Source organism: Telopea speciosissima, chromosome 9 (genome assembly GCF_018873765.1).
Source record: "Telopea speciosissima isolate NSW1024214 ecotype Mountain lineage chromosome 9, Tspe_v1, whole genome shotgun sequence".
In the NCBI taxonomy this organism is placed as follows: Eukaryota; Viridiplantae; Streptophyta; class Magnoliopsida; order Proteales; family Proteaceae; genus Telopea; species Telopea speciosissima.
Genome location: NC_057924.1, coordinates 10,760,409 through 10,778,686, shown reverse-complemented (window position 1 = coordinate 10,778,686; position 18,278 = coordinate 10,760,409). Strand labels below are relative to the sequence as shown.

Sequence of the window (18,278 nt, the reverse complement as noted above, 5' to 3'; positions counted from 1 at the left end):
ATTTCCACCTTTTAATGGGGATGCACTATCATTTCATGCGGCTGTGTCTCTGGGCATTGGGGCCACGTTGCATGCGACTAGGTAGTGTTCTCTTTCCCTTAAAAAAAACATTTTTTTTTGTAAACAACTTTAATGAGTTGGGAGTGGGATTAGTATCGACCGAGACTGATCCACTTGTACTTCCAAGGGTAAAAACATGGGTAAATGCATCCAAATCGACCCGATTCTGGGTGATACCATGACCAATCTTGAGACCGATCCAATTCTGATCTGATACACCGATGTTGAGATTACAAACCAACTTTGGATCCTCTTCTCACATGGAGTGTCACCCCACGTGGATCTCACCGTCTATGGGATGTGGGCCTCATGCATTAGCTCCTCACATGGGGGGTTTCACCCACTCACCCCACATGGATCTCACTAGGGGTGCAAGTTTGGCCCTGTCGGCCCGAGTTCGCCCTGAGCCTGAACAAGGCCTGGGCTGAGATACCTTGGCCCTAAGGGCGGGTCAGGGCTGCAAATTTATGGCCTTGAGTCAAGGTCGGGTCATGGTTGAGACCTGGGGTTGAGCCCGGCCTGGCCTAGCCTAGCCCGACCCTGTCTTCTTATTTTTTTTTTTGATAGGTAATTCAAAGAATCTTCTTCTTCTCCTTCCTCTTCTTTTTCTTCTCCTTCTCCCTAGCCTAACCCAACCCAGCATCTCCCTTCCCCCTCACATGGTCAGGGCCAATTAGGGTCAGCCCAGCCCGACCCTAAGGTCGGGTTAGGGTTGGATTTTTCTGGCCTTAGGTCAAGACCTGGCCATGCCAGCATGGGCCCATATAAGAGGACTCAAGGGTGGGATGAGGTTTTAAAAAGCCTGGCCCAATCCACCCTGTTACAACCCTAGATCTCATTATATATGAAATGTGGGTCTCGAACGTCAGAGTGGGTCCTGCACCCATGGACAGTGAGACCTATGTGGGGTGCCACCCCATGTTGGTAGAAAATTACTTGATGAGACACATGTCACGCCTTGAAGGAAGAGATGTGGAGAGTAATCCACTTTCCACGTACGGGGAAAGGATCCATACTTAAAGTTAGGGGTGTCAATTGGTCAGGCTTGATTGAGCCTAGTCGGGCCTCACCATATTTTTTTGCCTTGCACCATGACTGTCCGAATATGTTGTCAGGCTTGCATATTACAAGCATGGTATGGTTTATAAACAGTTGATCGATTTTCATGTTTTAATCGGGCTTTCAATAATCAGTCTTAACAGGCATTAAACAGGCTATTGAACCATTTATCTAAACGTTTTAGGACCTGGCTCCTGCCTAGACGTGGCGGGAGCTGGAAGCTCCAGCAGTCAGAAACCACCCCAAAATCAGGGGTGGGGTGGTCATTTCACATGTGGGGCCCAGGTGGGACCCACCTATGAAATGACCACCCCACCCCTGTTTTTGCTCTCGTTTAATGGGGTTAGACGCTCCAGCTCCCGCCACTGCGCCCAAACACAGAGGGGGCCAAAATGACTGCCCCACCCCCCATGAAGGGTGGGAATGAGTAATGACCGCCCTGTTGCTGCCACTGTGTACGCTCCCATTGGCCCCCACACTGGCGCAACAACCACGCTACCTTTTGGAGAACCCTCTCCCTTATTATTCTTATGGGAAAATGTTCTTTGAGCCACTGGGGTAGGGTACACTAGCATTATTTCTATGTCTATCTCTTCGTCACATGAAATGATCTTGCTGCCCTCCAATGTAGGATACCATTTTGTTGCACCTCATTGGTTCGCTCCTCTATACCGCTTGCATAGAGAACACTCTCCCATTTTTAATTACTTTATTTTTGGGGACTTTCATCCTCTCAAGTGCGGGGTAGTGCACCACAATTAAGAATCTAACCATAAAAACATGGGCAGTGACGTCTTTTTACCCTCTCAAGTGTTGGGTGGATGGTTAAATTCTCAAGTGTTGTGGGCAGTGCACTGCACTTGAGAGGATAAATTTACCTTTTTTTTGGTTTTTTTAATTCTGAATTGCAACCTTCAATTCTGCTCAAGGTGTCCGACCAAGGTGCAGGGAGATCTTGACAATGGCCAAACAACACCTTCAGGTTTTGAGTGCTTTAGACACTGCAAAGACACAATGGTATCAAATCATACAGCAATAGTAGTTGCAGGCATGGGCTTTTTCACTCTGCATATCCTTAGAAACCAAGCTCCTTGGTCGTGTATACTATCATGTATAAGGATCTCCAAAACCAGGAACACTTCCTCTCAATGTTTCACGAGCAGTGAATGGTGTTGCATTCTATGGCACTCTTGCTGGGCAGCTTTTCTTTGGTTGGCTAAGTGACAAGTTAGGCCACAAGAGTTTATATGGTGTAACACTCTTATTCATAATCTTATGTTCCATTGTACTCTGTGGTACTGTGCCTGGTTACTGTTTTACTGTCTTCTTCATTGATCGAATGGCAAGGTTTTACATTCTACTGATGGGTTTCTTCTTCATGACAGTATTCATGTTTTCAATTGCTATTTCTTGTCATTATTAGACTCTCAAAGGACACCCAAGTAGTGTTTGCTATATTGTGTACCTGGCTTTGCTCATAGCTCCTGGATCTGAATTCCAGTTTTACCAAGTAATCAAATAGCCAACAGGAATTCAAAAACATTATTTCTTGTCAAGTTTACAAGTTTCTGGTGAAGATCACAGCATGTAGAGGAAATTCCATGATTTCCATATTCAACTTTTGCTCCAAATTAAACTTATCTGAACTAGAGTTTTCATGATTTATATGATCCTGCTTTCATAACATACTCCCAATTTATTCACCCCACCCAAAAAAAAAAAAAACACTCCACAATCATAGTTGCAGTATCCCCTGCTTTGATACGTATAGTTGCAGATTGCTGGAAACGAAACATCTCCCTGAACACTTACAGCTTTGGTGGTAACATTGCTCTTATGGTAGATTCAGTAACACCTTGGTACTTTGCTTTCACTTCGAGTAAGACTTTGTGTGCTTCATCAAAGTGAGGATTTGTTGCATTTCTCATATCCTCAATCCACTGCAAAACTTTTTTGTAGGGGCCCAAGAACCGTTTGATATCCTTCTCATTCAAAACCTGAAACAGAAAGTTACCAATTAAACAGATATTTCAGATTCCATTTCTATCTTATTATCCAAATTGAAACCACATGACACAAGGTTGTATTTTGCCCTGTTTGAAGCCTTGGGAAAGTAGATCCAGGCAAGGTTTAGAAGGCATTTCTTTTTTACTTTTTTTAACATGTGGCTAATTGTGCTCAAAGGTACATTCAGCTCATATGAAATTTAGTTAAAGGATAAACCAATCTTAGACCCATTCAACCTGATTAAACCTGAGTGTTGGGGTTTCATGCAAAAGCAATGATCCGCATCGAATTTGAGTAGCCCAATGTGAATTGTTATGAAGATTTAGGCACCCTCTCCTTAATGATTAGCTTTTTAGGGGCGAGTTCTACATGATCCCCAATAAGTGGTAGTTGATCTGGGGTGTGACAACTCTGGTGTGCTTCTGAGGATGCAGAAATCTCCCCTCCCACGTGGAGGGGGAGACTCTTGGGGTTCCACGCTGGCTTATGAAGATATGAAGATTTAGGCACCCTCTCCTTAATGATTAGCTTTTTAGGGGCGAGTTCTACATGATCCCCAATAAGTGGTAGTTGATCTGGGGTGTGACAACTCTGGTGTGCTTCTGAGGATGCAGAAATCTCCCCTCCCACGTGGAGGGGGAGACTCTTGGGGTTCCACGCTGGCTTATGAAGACTTGGACACCCTCTCCTTAATGGCTAGTTTTGGTTTTGACAGACAATATTGTGTAGGACACCCAATACATGGGATTGGACCTTAGTTGGCTTGGGCCCCAAACCAACAGAACCCCACAAATTGCATCAAAAACATGCACAACTTCTGGAAAAACTTCACAGAAAGGGGAAGTGCTGACCATATCAAAACAAGTTGAATCAATGACAACAAAATACAAATTATCTCAATAAAAACCTAGGAAAATGGAATTACAGTAATCTTGGTATACAACTATGACATTGCTAATGTCAAAAATGCAACCTTTCATTTACATATAAAAATCTTTTAAGAATTTCAAATAGAAACTTTTTCAAATACTTTTATTTTTGCAAGTGGCTGGGGAAAGGGGGTGATTGTTTTACCTCCAGTTGCATAATTTCACAGACAAGGCTGAGGTCTGCAATAGATGGTTGAGAGTTTCCCAATAGATATTTTCCATTTTCTTTAAGCCAAATGGTTTCAATGCTTGATAGGGATGCTACCAAAATTTTCTCAGCTTCAGCAGCTGCTTGGGGATTCAAACGACCAAGTGCTGGTCCTAGTACAGTACTCTGAACATAGGTAGCTGTAAAGGGAGAGTGAGTTAGCCCCAACAAAGAAAAAAAAATGCATGTTGATGGTCTCTACAACAACAACAACAAAAACAAACTCAGCCTTATCCCAACTTAATGGGGTCGGCGACATGGATCCCCCAAAAAAAAAAAAATGTAGGCAAATATGTAAAATACGGAATAAACATAAAACCTAGACATCTAGGCAATTCAATCCATTTCAGGAGTTTGTAGTAAATTTATACACAAATTACTCATGTATCACGCAGTTACCCGTAGGATTATGTAGGGGATATGAATTATCTTTGTAACTTTTGCAATCTTATTTTATGGGCATGCATAGTAGATTTGGTTATCATTTAATAACCTAGTTTATTACAGTTTCTGTTTCTTGTTGGTTGCAATTTTTATGTTTTTGGAGACTTGTAGGAAGTTGTAATCACCCATAGATGAGATAGCTTTTGAAGATTGAATCAAAAAAATTTTGTGGCTGCCAGGGCAGCTTGCTGGCTGGACTCATTCTTTTCCTCTCTGAGTTGATTCCTTTCTCCTAATCATTCTTCTTCACATGTTTGATTTCCTTAACACTTCTTTCCTTTGTTCTATTTTGTTTCCATTTTTCATTTTCTGCTATTGTTTTCCTTCCCCTTGCGGTTGACAGTGTTAGGGTTGGAAAAACAACATTTCCAACTCTCTTTGTGATATCAAAACAAAAAGGGTATGTGTAAGATCAACAAAACACAAAAGGAAAAAAGCACATACACAAAGAAGAGGAAAGAGATTTACGTGGTTCAGCAAACCACCTACATCCACGAAGGGAGATCCAACTTCCACTATGAATCAAGATAAGAGAAAAAAGTACAACCCTTACGATTTGATACCCAAACCCAAGCACTCATGTACACCCTTTTCTCATCTCCCATTCACTCTACATACCTTCACCTTGGCTCTTTGCTTAGTCCTTGTACACATGTTGCTCCCACATTACTCTCACTTGGATCCTCACATCCTGGCTCCTCACTTAGATCAACACTAACCTCCTTGGTAGACACCTCTATCCCTTTATAGTGCTCCTTCTCTATCTTGTTTTCTCTCTCCTTAGAAAAAAACCCATTAACTCTCTCTCCTCTTACCTTGTTGGAAAATATTAGACTCTCCTTAGAGAAAATCCACTAACTCTCTCTCCTCCAATGTGTCTCTTTGGGTGACTCCACCTTGCTTAATGTCTCCAACCACTTCCAATCCTTTAGAAGACCTAATCTTGTTAAAGATTCCACTCTTTCACTTACTTCGAAAACTCCACAATCTTGAAGACTTCACCTCCTTGAAGACTCCACCTCCGTGGAAAATTCCACCTCTTCCACTCTCTTGGAAGACTCATCCTTGTTAAAGACTCCAACTCCTCCACTAACCTATTTAGATCATTGAACCGAATCTTCAACCGGCTAGATAAAAGCCACCAAACCCAACAATCTCCAACTTAGCTTTTATCGTAGCCACCTTGAAGACTTGTTGGAAAACCTTTTCAACCTCATTCTTCACCTTACACATCTCTAGAGCTAGTCTCTCAAATGGTTGAACACCCATCATTTCGGTTTTATTCTTCACCTTGCACATCTCTAGTGCTAGTACCTCGAATAACCGACACCTTATCATTTCAATCCCATTCTTTACCCAGCATATCTCTAATATTAGTACCTCGAATGTCGAACCTTCATCATACATGCCCCTCTAGTCCCTCGACCACTGTCTTCACCCTGAGGAGGCATCCTCTTCCTTAAACCATGTTGTAGGAGTGTCCACCGACCTTTCCTATCCTACAACATTCCCTTGGCAATCCAAGGTGACTCCCTCAATTTTTTTTTTCAAAAAATCTCCTCCACTACTCTTAACACCACCGTGCTTTCTCACCATCGACTTATTCCATCAACTCAAACTCGATCGTAAACCATTGCCTCTGATACCACTTGTTAGGGTTGGAAAAACAACAGTTCCAACTTTCTCTTTACGATGTGAGCAGCGCACAAAAATGGTATGTGCAAGATCAACAAAACACAAAAGGAAAAAAACACATACACAAAGAAGAGGCAAGAGATTTACATAATTTGGCAAAACCGCCTACGCCCACGGAGTGAGATCCAACTTCCACTGTTATTGTTGGGTTTGGTGGCTTTTATCTAGACCGGTTGAAAATTCGGTTCAATGGTCTAGATGGGCTAGTAGAGGAGTTGGAGTCTTCAACATGGATGAGTCTTCCAAGAGAGTGGAAGAGGTGAAATTTTCCAAGGAGGTGGGGTCTTCAAGGAGGTGAAGCCTGCAAGAATGTGGAGTCTTCCAAGTAAGTGTAAGAGTGGAGTCTTCAACAAGATTGGGTCTTCTAAAGGATTGGAAGTGGTTGGATACATTAAGCAAGGTGGAGTCTCACAAAGCGACACATTGGAAGAGAGAGAGTTAGTGGGTTTTCTCTAAGGAGAAAGTGAAATTGTCCAACAAGGTAAGATGAGAGAGGGTTAATGAGTTTTCTATAAGGAGAGAGAAAACAACAAGGTAGAGAAGGAGCCTTATAAAAGGATAGAGGCGTTTACCAAAACCGGTATTGTTCACTTATATTCAGTGATGTTAACTGCAGAGTTTGGGACTGAATCGACTTGGATTTGGGAGGCTTAAACCCATCTTCAAAGCTGGTATTGTTCACTCCACCCAGGAAGTTTAAGAGATTTATTATATTTTATTCGTTAAAGATTCGAACTGTCGTGTGTTATATTCAAGAGGTCTGAGTGTTAGGAATCTAATCGTAACATTCAGATAGATTGGTTTCATATAGAGTGAGTTAAAGACACTTGAAGGAGTTCTTGTCGTGGGTTATGTTTTAATGAAATGAAGACGACGACCAAAAATAGGTATTTACATATAACCCCCTATTCTTTTATACTGCACAAAGGGAGTGTCTAAATGACCCCTCTATAAGTGTATTTAGAACTTGACACCTTTTAATTGTCCCTTGTCTTATTGCCAAAAGTCCTTTAAGATAGGGGTATAAAAGGATTTTCAAAAATAAGTTGAAAATGACGTGATTTTGTCACTATGATTACCATTTTTCAAGTACACATGTAAAATGACATTATTACCCTTACTGTAAAAAAAAATGTGGTATACTAAAAGGGCAAAAGGGTAATATTACAAATTATTTGACACCTTTGAGGGGGGTTCAGTAAGAAAATACCTTACATAAAAGCCCTTATGTTCTGAATTTATTTCTGTTTTATAACCACTTCATTGAAATTCCAATTTTTGCTTATCTTTTAAAATTTAATAGCCCCCATGTCCTAATTCTGCTTCTTGCTCTATAAGGGGTCCTATACTATTCCATATAATTATAGAATTGCCACTTTTTTTTTTTTATGAAAGTGTAATCACACAAACCACACACCAATCCCAAAAGGTTAACCAACTTTTAGGATAGTGGAATGGCGGATATACACAACACACACCACACTCACACACCCGATGTGGTACAGAATTGTCACTTAACCCTTATTTTGAGAAATTTATTATTCTTGTGGGCCTATAGCAATCACAAAGCCAAGTTATTGAACCCAAATTGCACCAATGTACACACTTGACATAATTGCCAAAACCACCAAACTTAACTAAGAAAATGCAAATCATTCCATGATTCATTTCTCATGAAAATGAATGATATTAAACTAATTGTTCTTTTACCACAAAAAAAAAGAAGAAAAAAGTAATTGTTCCACCCAAGTCATAACTTACAAGTGCTATCTAAGCTTACCTAATAAATTAATAAAGACAAGTAGAACTATCTAGTACAAGATTGAGTCTCTTAATATTATCTACAATTTTATGCCAATCTCAAACAATTCAAAGTTGAAGATAGAAAAGCAAAAATATACTCATTGAAAAAAAAAATAAAAAAATGGAAGCATAGGTTAAAGGTAGAATGTACTGAACTTGCACCACGGCGTAAATTCAAATGATGCCAATCCAAGACAGAGTCAATCTTAGCTCTCCTGGAAAGATCAGCAGGGTACCTATCATGCAGTGAAAAATGGAGGGGAAAAAATTGAATATTGGGGATTATTGGTGGATAATGAGAGAAAGGTAAATAATAATAACCATAAAAATATTGAAAACTTCTACTACAAAAATATCAATTTGCACAAAAGGATTGTTTCACTTACCAATGATCTGGAACTCCTGGGAATGCACAAGCAAAATATCGCAGAATGGCGTGACTGAAAGAAAAAAAAAACAAATTACGAAGATGATCTCACATAAGACAATTTAAAGAAGTAATCGAGAATACAAAACAGCCAGCAGACAAAAATAATTGTTAGGGTTTAGGGTTTAAGCACAAGGTTGCTTAAAGCAATACACCCTTCATAGCAAGTTTTTGGAATAAACAGGTTGCTGCTCTAAGATAAAACAACCACCTGACAGAAATAACTACATGAAAATTTGGGAAAGAGATAATCTGTTTGTAACCAAGGTGGTTACATTTGATTGTTGCAACCAATCAAATGGTCACGGGTGGACCTTGGTGCAACAGTTAGGTTGCTCCATTGTGACCAAGTGGTCACAGGTTCGAGTCTCTGGAAACAGCCTCTGTTCGAAATAGGGGTAAGGCTGCTACATTCCTCCACCTATCTCTTCGCTATCCCTGCAGTCCAAGAGAAAAAAAAGCTTCCTACCATGAAATGACAGAAAGAAGAGAAAGAAAGTGAATAACTATAAATGTAAGTGTCCAATAGTTGTAAACATCTGAAAGTAGGAAAGAGTAGAGAGCAATAGGAAGAAGAAAATGTAACTGATTTATAAACTGTTGTCTTGAAAAGATTTAAATTGTGATCTGATCATTGATTTCGTTGGGTCAAGATGGAAGGCTGTTAATCATGTGTTCAAGATTCTCCCATTCCAAACCCGAGGGAAAGTATGATCCACTGATGCGGAATCGGCCAAGGATCAGGGATCGCCGATACCGATCTTGATCGGCGATTCCGCAGATCCGTTACCGATCCCTAAAACCATGAACCTCACTACTACATTTATGTCATGTTTCTTTTATCCAACAACTACAAAAATTGACAGGACTAAAAAAATTGGGAAATACCTCTCAAACAGCTTTAATTCCCCATGAACTATTGCTGGGACTTGTTTCATAGGATTGATTTCTGAAATAGTAACAAAGAGATGGTTAGTATAACTAAAAACGGAAAAATCTTCTTTTTTTTTTGGGTGGGAGTGTTTTACCTCAAATTATTACTTGCTTTTTAGAAGATTACAAAATTATGAGACTACAGAATAGAACCATTTCAATTAAGTAACCATGACTAAGATTGAAAATAAATACAAAACTAGAACTCGAAAAAAAAAATACAGATTTTGCATTAACAGAACAGACCTTCAAATTCAGGCGATTGAGTTTGACGTTTTATGAAGTCCACTGTAATCTCCTCGAAATCGATTCCATTTAACCTATTTCACAAGCCAATGATCAAATCTTCTTGAAAGTTTCAAACATGAAATCAATCACTTATTTTAAAAAAGGAAAAAAGAACTTTGTCTGGGAGTGTGGCCTACGTCAGCACTCCCATGAGTCTCTCTCTCTCCTCCTCATATGAAAAAACACATCTACACCCTTGTTTTGAGGAGGAGAGATATAGACACATGGGAGTGCTAGCGTAAACCACACTCCAGGACAGAAAACTGCTTCCCAAAAAAAACACACTGACATTTCAGGTAAAACTGTCAAACATTTGTAAAAACAAAGGAAAGATAGAACCAATTGAATTGAACATAAACAAACGTTAATCCAAGAATTGATTTCCGACTCTCTTAACATTCTATTTGTTATACAATATTTTGGGGTCAAAATTGGAATATAAATTGTAATCTAATAACACAAATCTAATCTAAACGTCAGTCCAATCTAAGGGCTAGATGCCTCTAGGAGGGGTTTCCTATTTGCAGCGGGAATGCACCCAAAGCAGGGGTACAGTCAGGTGCATGAACAGAAACCAAACAAGGGCATATCCAGTGCACGAGGCTCCCGTCACTGAGGAGTCTGGGGAGGGTCATAATGTATGCAACCTTATCGTACCCCTGCTTTGGCAAAGAGGCTGTTTCCAGAAACAGCAATCAAACTGAAAAATATCCCAGATTCTTCCCCAATGTACAGGATTATGAAACCCTTAGAAATCCCACGGAAAATAATAGAAGAAATTAGATTAACAGGGGCTATTCTTACTTGTAATCGTAGGGAAGAAAAAGAGGTATCAACATTTCCACCCTAATAAAACCCCACCAACATGTGGGTCCCATCTTCCCAACAATGTCACCCCACCTTCCCCTCTAAACAAACGGGGCCTAAGCGTTTTGCTTGGTATAACCACGATTGATTAAACCGATCGAGCTTGGCACCAAGACAACTTTGCCTAATTTGAACCTCCATAAATTTTTTTCCTGTCCTGTTCCCTGCCCATTACAGTGGTCCAATTCCTCTCATAGGGAGGCGGAAATGACCACTTAACCTCCCTCCGGTAGTGTGTTCAGGCAGGGGGTTAGGTGGTCATTTCCGCCTCCCTATGAGAGAAACTGGACTACAGTACCAGACAGGAAACAGAAGACTAAATCTATAATGATCCAAACCTCCATACAATAGAGGGTATTTCAGATAGTGAAAAAGTTAACTTCAATATAGTATTTGTCTCTTGTGTATCACCATGGATGGTTACACCAAGCTTTACCCTAAATATAAAACTGGCTTGGAATTCATAAAGAATTAATATTCCAAACTCACAAGGAAATACTGGTAAACAATAAAAAAAACCCTAAATTATACCTTACCACCCAGGGTTTTAGGAATCAGGATCAGCCTCGGCCGATACTGATACATATCGCCCTGGATCATACATATGTACCCTTGGTTTTCATTCAAAAATTCAGATTTTTCTACCCTTCATCCGTAGTGATCCATGATCAATATGGGATCGCCCCAGAATCATGGGGATTCTGCCGATCCGATACCAATTCCTCAAACCATGCCACCACCTGGTTGTTGAGGGGAACTAGAACGTACACCTACTGACTAAACCAACTCACCGAGTTATTAGTTCAGTTGTTAACTCGTTGAGTTGGTGAATCGATCAGTGAGTTGAGATGTCCTTCTCCTTCGTTGGTACTTTTTTAAAGTACCTATATATCCTGATGATCTACATCATCAATTTCCTTCATTTTTTTTTTGACACATGCAGTTATAATTTATAAAGCACGTGCGCGGATTCCTCTAATGAAGAAGAAAGAGAAGCAATTAAAATTCAACTAAAAATAATGAAGTTGCAGGAGAGAAGAGTTACTTGCAGAAGATAATAAGAGCACGAGCTGGTTGGGACATACGATCCACATACAGTTTCAGCTCCATTTCTCTACTTCTTCTATTCCGATCTCTGACTGCCCTAGAGAATAAGAAGAAGAAGATCTGAGCTCTGCTTGGGTTTTGAAGGGTTTTTCTGGGTTTCAGACTTGAAGAAGACAAGAGATAATGGATGGGGAAAGATTTTTAAGGATAAGGTGAAGGATAGGTGTCGACAGGGGAACTTTTGAAGTATGATTTCCTTTTGACTTTTTGGATTACGGGAAGTATTTGATAGCCACCTGCCCATTTTAAAGGGGTTTCCCAGGGTACCCGAGATTTGAAGGAAGGTGGAGGAACTTCTCAGTGTAGCTAGCTATGATGCTGTGCTTGAAATTCCCAATCCATGGTCTTTCTTTATGATAAAGATTCCATTTTCACAGCCCTATAAAGGTAAGCTTCTGTACATGGTTGTCATGCATAGAAGTGCACAGTGATTCTTAGCTTCCAAAATAAAAAATTCCAAAGATTATTGTGGCCAACCAAATGCTATTCTGATTGTTAAACTCAGAATTCAAGAGTTAGGATTTGGACAAAATATGGCAGAAATCTTACCCTACAATTTAGAATCCATTTTGGAGCTTTGATGAGTTTGATCGTTCTCATTCTACAATCAAGGGATGAGAATGTTAATTAAAGAGTGTTTGGATGTGTCTGCATGGATTTAATGCATGGTATCGGATTTGGTATCAGTCATCTTGGAAACCGATACACTTAAGATTGATACGGATTGGCCCGTGTTGGACAGTTTTGCCCCCTGATTTTTCTTACAAAATCTGATTTTTTGGACAGTTTTACTCTTAGTTTTTGCCGTTCCACCAATACAGGATTAGCCAGCCGCTTGGATTAGTGGGTTGACTCTGAAGAACCGTATATCTTGAGGTATTTGTGCAAAATTTTTTGGGTTCTATGGGTATTTTGGCAAAGTGTTTTTGTTTTTTTTTATAGGGTTTAGCTATAAATCTATAGTGAAAATTTTTCAGTGTAATGCAATCTCAAAGAGGTTAATCTAAGGATGAGCGACTATAGTCCTATTTTTCATTGATGGTGTAACAAATCTCATTTCACCGTGGACATAGGTAATCTTGTCAAACCACATAAATAGTTTATATTTGTGTTCAATTGTGTGATTGTTGTTTGAGATTTCCATTCATTTCAACAATGTTATAAGGCTTTGTTTTCTACATTAGCAAATTTGATACAGACAATTCGATACCAATATCTCAAACCATGTGTGTATGTCCAAATTTGCAGTCTAGTACTTTATGTCGATGAGAAAGATAATGTAATGTATGTAAAAGATGTGGGAAGATCATCACGGAATGTGTACTACATTGTTAGAAAAAACTCTATTTAAAGAAGGAAACTTCAAACTGCTTTGAACGCGATTTTGCTATCTTAAAGGAGATATTTACCCAACACGGCAAATTCACCTTCAGGAATCAACAAAGCAATAAAAATAAAACACAAAACTCCACGTAGAGATACTGAATTGTAAGAGAGAGAGATAATTCGTTTGAACACAGGACTTCTATTTTATAGAAGTAGAGCACCTCTTCTGAATAGACATATCTATTCATTCTGTATCCATTAGATCGATTGCCATCCGATCTAACGGTCCAAATTAAATCAGAGATGAACCTGTTCACAACAGTCATATCCTATCGAACGTGATCGTAGGATCTTCTAATCCGACGAATTTGATCATTTCAAAAAATCAACATATCAGATCAGATCGCTTGCAGCCCACTAACGCATCTACAGCCCACTGCCCATACCGCGCGTGTATATGTGCAGACGGCGTAGCCGTCCTCGCATATACACCGTAGAATGTCTCCCTTTTCTGATTTAATTCAAGAGATAAAGAAGATAATATAATAAATACCATTTATAACTCTTCTCAAAATAAGATATAAAATAAACGTATACAAGAGGATTTAACGTGATTCGATTTTTAGTGTACGTCCATGGATCAAGACACTGAGAAGATTCTACTATCAAACAACTGGAGAATACAAAACACTCTCACACTAATCCAAAACCTTTATATACCCAATGAACTCATTACGAGAGATCAAGGGAGGTTTTCTTTTTCTGTGTTATATGTTGAACCGTCCTATCCATCTTTTTTATATAGAGGAGCTTGGGTGAACAGTATTAGCAACAATATTGTGGATCCCACTGAAAGTTGATTTAATACTCTACAACACATCGATTTCCAGCTCTACTTGGGCACCTCTAAAAAGACTGATCCGATTTTGATTTCATAATTGTTTTTTTTTCATTTTGGTTTCGATTTGAATTGTAAAACCAACGGTTCTAAATTCAATAAAAATCGGTACATCTCACTGGAATACTAGGTCATGGATCAATTGAGTTAATTAATAAAATAATAATTAATTTAATAAGTAAAAATTATTGTATCATATTTGAAACATAAAATAAATAAAATATTTTGAGACTAACTATATAATATATATGTTCAAGTACGGATTGAAAATGATTGGATATGTTAAATTGGATTAACAAAACCCTATTTATTAATTGAAAAATTAGTTTGTTTATCATGTGATGGTAGAGGAAAAAATAGAAAAACTAGGAATAAGAAAAAAAGGTTAGATGAAGATCATAAGAGAATGAAGAAACATGAAAATATATAAGATTTAAAAAACTAGAATTGTCTTCATTATTATTTTTTAAAATCGACATTACAAACCGTATGTAAATGGATTGTGAATCAAATAACAAAAATTCAATAGAAATCAGTAAAACCGAATCATATGCAAAACGATTCTTATTTTAATGAATTTCTGTAGCATTTTCTTTGTCGGTGCAATTTAATTGTTTGAAAATTAAATGCATCATTTAGTACCGACCATACCATTGACATATCATTAAATGAGATGGAGACATTTTGTCTCTACGTGAATAATGCCTTCTCAATTTCAAAAAAATATGGTACTGCCTTTGAAAGGGAGCAGTGTCCTTATTTGAATTCAAGGCACCAAGCCGCACCATGATAAAATCAGTTAATTGCATAACAAGTGATAACACAATCTCGGCCGTGGGAATTCATGGCTGTATTTGGTATGTATTTTCAGATTATATTCTAAGTTTAAAAAACATTTTATAAAATCAAAATAAATAAATAAATAAATAAAAGGAATACTAACTGGTTGCGGGTACAAAAATATCTATGCTCAGACATAGTCTAACACGTAAAGATTGGTGCACTCCCACCTAGAAAGGTAGAAAGGATTAAGGGTGCATTGAACCTGGCTTTCCTCCAACCATGGCGGGAGTTGGAGGATCTAATCCAGCCAAAACAGGGAGAGTTTGGTCATTTCATAGGGTGGCACCCACTTGTGAAATGATCCAAACACCTCTATTTTTGTTGGTTGGATCCTCCAGTTCCCGCCACGATTGAAGGAGAGCCAAATTGGGGGTGCATTGATCTTTTCGTGCTGAACTATTAGGGCATGGTTACACACCAAAATATAACACTGGTTAGCATTCTTTCTTCTTAAAAAATTAAAATTTCAAAATGATTTCTAAACCTACAATATATTTTAAGAATACATAAACAAAACAACTCAAATCTATCATGATGTTCCAAAACATCTAAAATAACACCAACTAAATTATCAAAAAAAACCAGATGAATACTTTAAAAAGAACAGCATTTTACAGCACTTGCCAATTACACATGAAGATGCGTATATCAATCAGAATTACCAGAAAAAACAGCAAAAGCAAAAGAAAAAAAAATTCCTCCATAGAAATGAAGAATTACAAGAAGAAATAGATAAACCTAAGAATGCAGTTGAAGCTATTCGTCTTCATGACTGACATTTATTACTCTGGGACCAAACATAAACCCAGATTCAAATAATTTGACCTTTTTCTTATCTTATAAACTAATTCACGTGCATCAAAATTTGTCACATGGTAAATAATTAGAGAGAAATATAACTATTTGTCATTATGTTAAGGGAAAAGGCTAGGTACGACGTTGGGCTGCCTATCCATGTGTCTGTCTCTCTCTTTTCTTGAAAAATGATGTCCATGCTCAGCCCTGTCTTGTCCTCCCTTCGGTGGACGCTGCTAGCTAGCTTTCAGTAAGCGTATGGGGTGCCCAACCCTTGCCCTTATGTTAATTTTTTCTCAAAATACTTAAGAGAGTAGGTTAATTGGTTAGGCCTATAAAATGAAAGCATCATGCACAATCACAAATATGCAATTGAGTAAATGAGACCCAAAGTAGTGGGGTTTAAATAATTAAGTTTGTCTTTAAAAGTTGTTAGATGACCAATCCCAAATAGTAATTCACTGTTGGAGTAGGAATTACTTCAACTTTCTATCTAGCATAGTCAAGCTTAGTTGTATATTACCTTTTTTGGTATGTATATGGCCCTTGTTTTTTAGGCTCAAAGATCTTGTATAACCTTCATCTAATGATATGAATCATCTCAAAGTAACATAGGAAGATTATCAAAATGCCCCTAGTAAGGTTGACAAGTCAAAAAAAATTTGAAATTTGTCTAAATTTCACGATTAGGTATGTATTACCAATAAAACCCTAGTATTAAAATAGTTTGAAAACAAAATGATTTGGCTATTATTTTAGCCATTGGATCCCACTTTTAAAAGGATTTTTCAACTAATCTTTTTGCCAAATTATTTCCCAATCTTCATACCATGGCCAAGTACCCAAAAAGCCTTTCCAACTCTTCAAGAATAAAGAAATATTGGACATCGAGATAAAAAGTTGTGACTTCTCCAAAGTATACACTAGGCAAGCGCCGTTATACGCGTGCTGCACCATCTTCATAAGGTTATTAGGATGGACCAAATATCTAATATGTGGTACATTGAATGAGATCCAAATTTGTGGACAGTTAGCTCTACTTACATGTTGAGTTTTCAGCCCAAAGAGAGACCACCAAGTGTCAAAATAAAAATTTTGAAAATCTAGAGACTACAACAGGATGTATTTATATACATGAGAAAGAGATTGATACACCGACATACATAGGTGTGTATATGGCTGATTTTGAATAAAAACCATGAAAACATGGCTATTTTTTTTTTTATCAGAAGCAAAACAGCAAAATAAAAAAGTAGTAATAAAGTCTTGGGAAAAAGAACACTGTTCGGGAGTGTGGCCTACATTAGCACTCCAATGAGTTTATCTCTCTCCTCCCCATAAGAAAAGACAGTTTTGCCCATTTATTTTAAAGAGGAGAGAGATAGACGTATGGGAGTGCTGGTGTAGGCCAAACTCTCGGACAGAAAACTGCTTCCCTAAAGTCTTTTACATCGACAACACATCAACACCCCTAAGTTAACTAGGGGAAGTGAATCTAGCTAACTTTAACACTTGTAGTATTTTTTTTTTTGGTAATGAACACTTGTAGTATTAATGTTAATAAAAGAGGAAAGATTTTTTCCAGTCATAATACCACCAACAAAGACCTTTCACAAGGGCAATTTAAATTTAGGGTGATTTCCTAATTTCAAGAAGAACTTCCAAACTTTCTTGAACTTAAAAAAAAATTGTGAGTGACAAAATAGGGATGAGATTAAGCAAAGGTTCCACTAACCATTTTGAATTAGGTCCTTAATCCTGTCAAACAAAGGGTTTTGAACCACACATTTAGATACCACAAAACCATCAATAGATGAAATCCAAGGATCTTTTCAAATAGATATTAGTGACCATCTCCAAATTTCCAATAAACCTATTTTCAAAGCAAAGACACAATTTTCTTAATACCATTCCACCTCCATGATCCATTCGCAGGGCAAAATGGTTGATCTAAAGAATCTTTGACCTAAAATACAAACCCTTAAGAACCTGAGACCTTAAAGCGTGCATTGAGAAAAATAAGTAACTGTCAAGCCAATTTGATGACTAAGAAATGATTATGAATAGAACTCGTTTTAAAACCTAAACCCCCAAGTTGCTTAAGTTAACAAATGGAGTTCCAAGATGGAGAAAGTAACTTCCTTTCACTTACCTCCTTATAAGTCTGATTCCTCTCCATAGACGTCACGTGATAGGCTACCACTTGTCTTATTTTTGTCATTTACAAAGAGAAAAGAGGTATTTATGAAAATAAAATTAACATGTGATTGGTTATGAGATATAGTACGTGTAGATGATAAGAACAAATTTTACAAGCACTAAAAATGGTAAAAGTTGTGAATAAGTAGATCCCAAGGACGAGGAAGCAAATATCGAGTTTCAGCGTATAATAAGTGGCCAAGAGGCAAATTAAAGATTTTTAAACTGAAGGGGAAAACGGTAAATTGATAAACTAAGCTGCGAAGTCGGCAGTCATCATTGACGAGTCTGATTTCTAAATTCATGGAGAAAGGAAAAAAAAAAACTACGATTTATAAGAGGTTTCTCTTTATAAATCCTTGCCATTAATCATATCTGATGTTGTAGCCG

General features: G+C 38.0%; 1 protein-coding gene across 1 annotated transcript; it reads right to left on the bottom strand.

Moving 5' to 3' along the window:
- Positions 1 to 2,871: 2,871 nt before the first annotated feature.
- LOC122641092 (glutathione S-transferase T1-like) lies at positions 2,872 to 11,856 on the bottom strand. The gene is made up of 7 exons (XM_043834413.1): positions 11,766 to 11,856; positions 9,812 to 9,885; positions 9,521 to 9,581; positions 8,592 to 8,645; positions 8,362 to 8,441; positions 4,201 to 4,403; positions 2,872 to 3,116 (listed from the first exon to the last, which is right to left on the bottom strand). Exons 1-7 carry the CDS (start codon positions 11,828 to 11,830, stop codon positions 2,928 to 2,930), a joined length of 726 nt encoding a protein of 241 aa, XP_043690348.1. The 5' UTR covers positions 11,831 to 11,856; the 3' UTR covers positions 2,872 to 2,927.
- Between the last annotated feature and the right edge of the window lie 6,422 nt (positions 11,857 to 18,278).

What these genes read in the sequence shown, in the direction of transcription:
- LOC122641092 (XM_043834413.1), bottom strand. Translation starts at nt 11,830, where the DNA reads ATGGAGCTGAAACTGTATGTGGATCGTATGTCCCAACCAGCTCGTGCT. An exon ending in GAATTTACGCCGTGGTGCAA is followed by an intron (nt 4,404 to 8,361) that starts GTTCAGTACATT and finishes CTCCCTTTACAG; the next exon opens with CTACCTATGTTCAGAGTACT. An exon ending in GTGAAATTATGCAACTGGAG is followed by an intron (nt 3,117 to 4,200) that starts GTAAAACAATCA and finishes TTTCTGTTTCAG; the next exon opens with GTTTTGAATGAGAAGGATAT.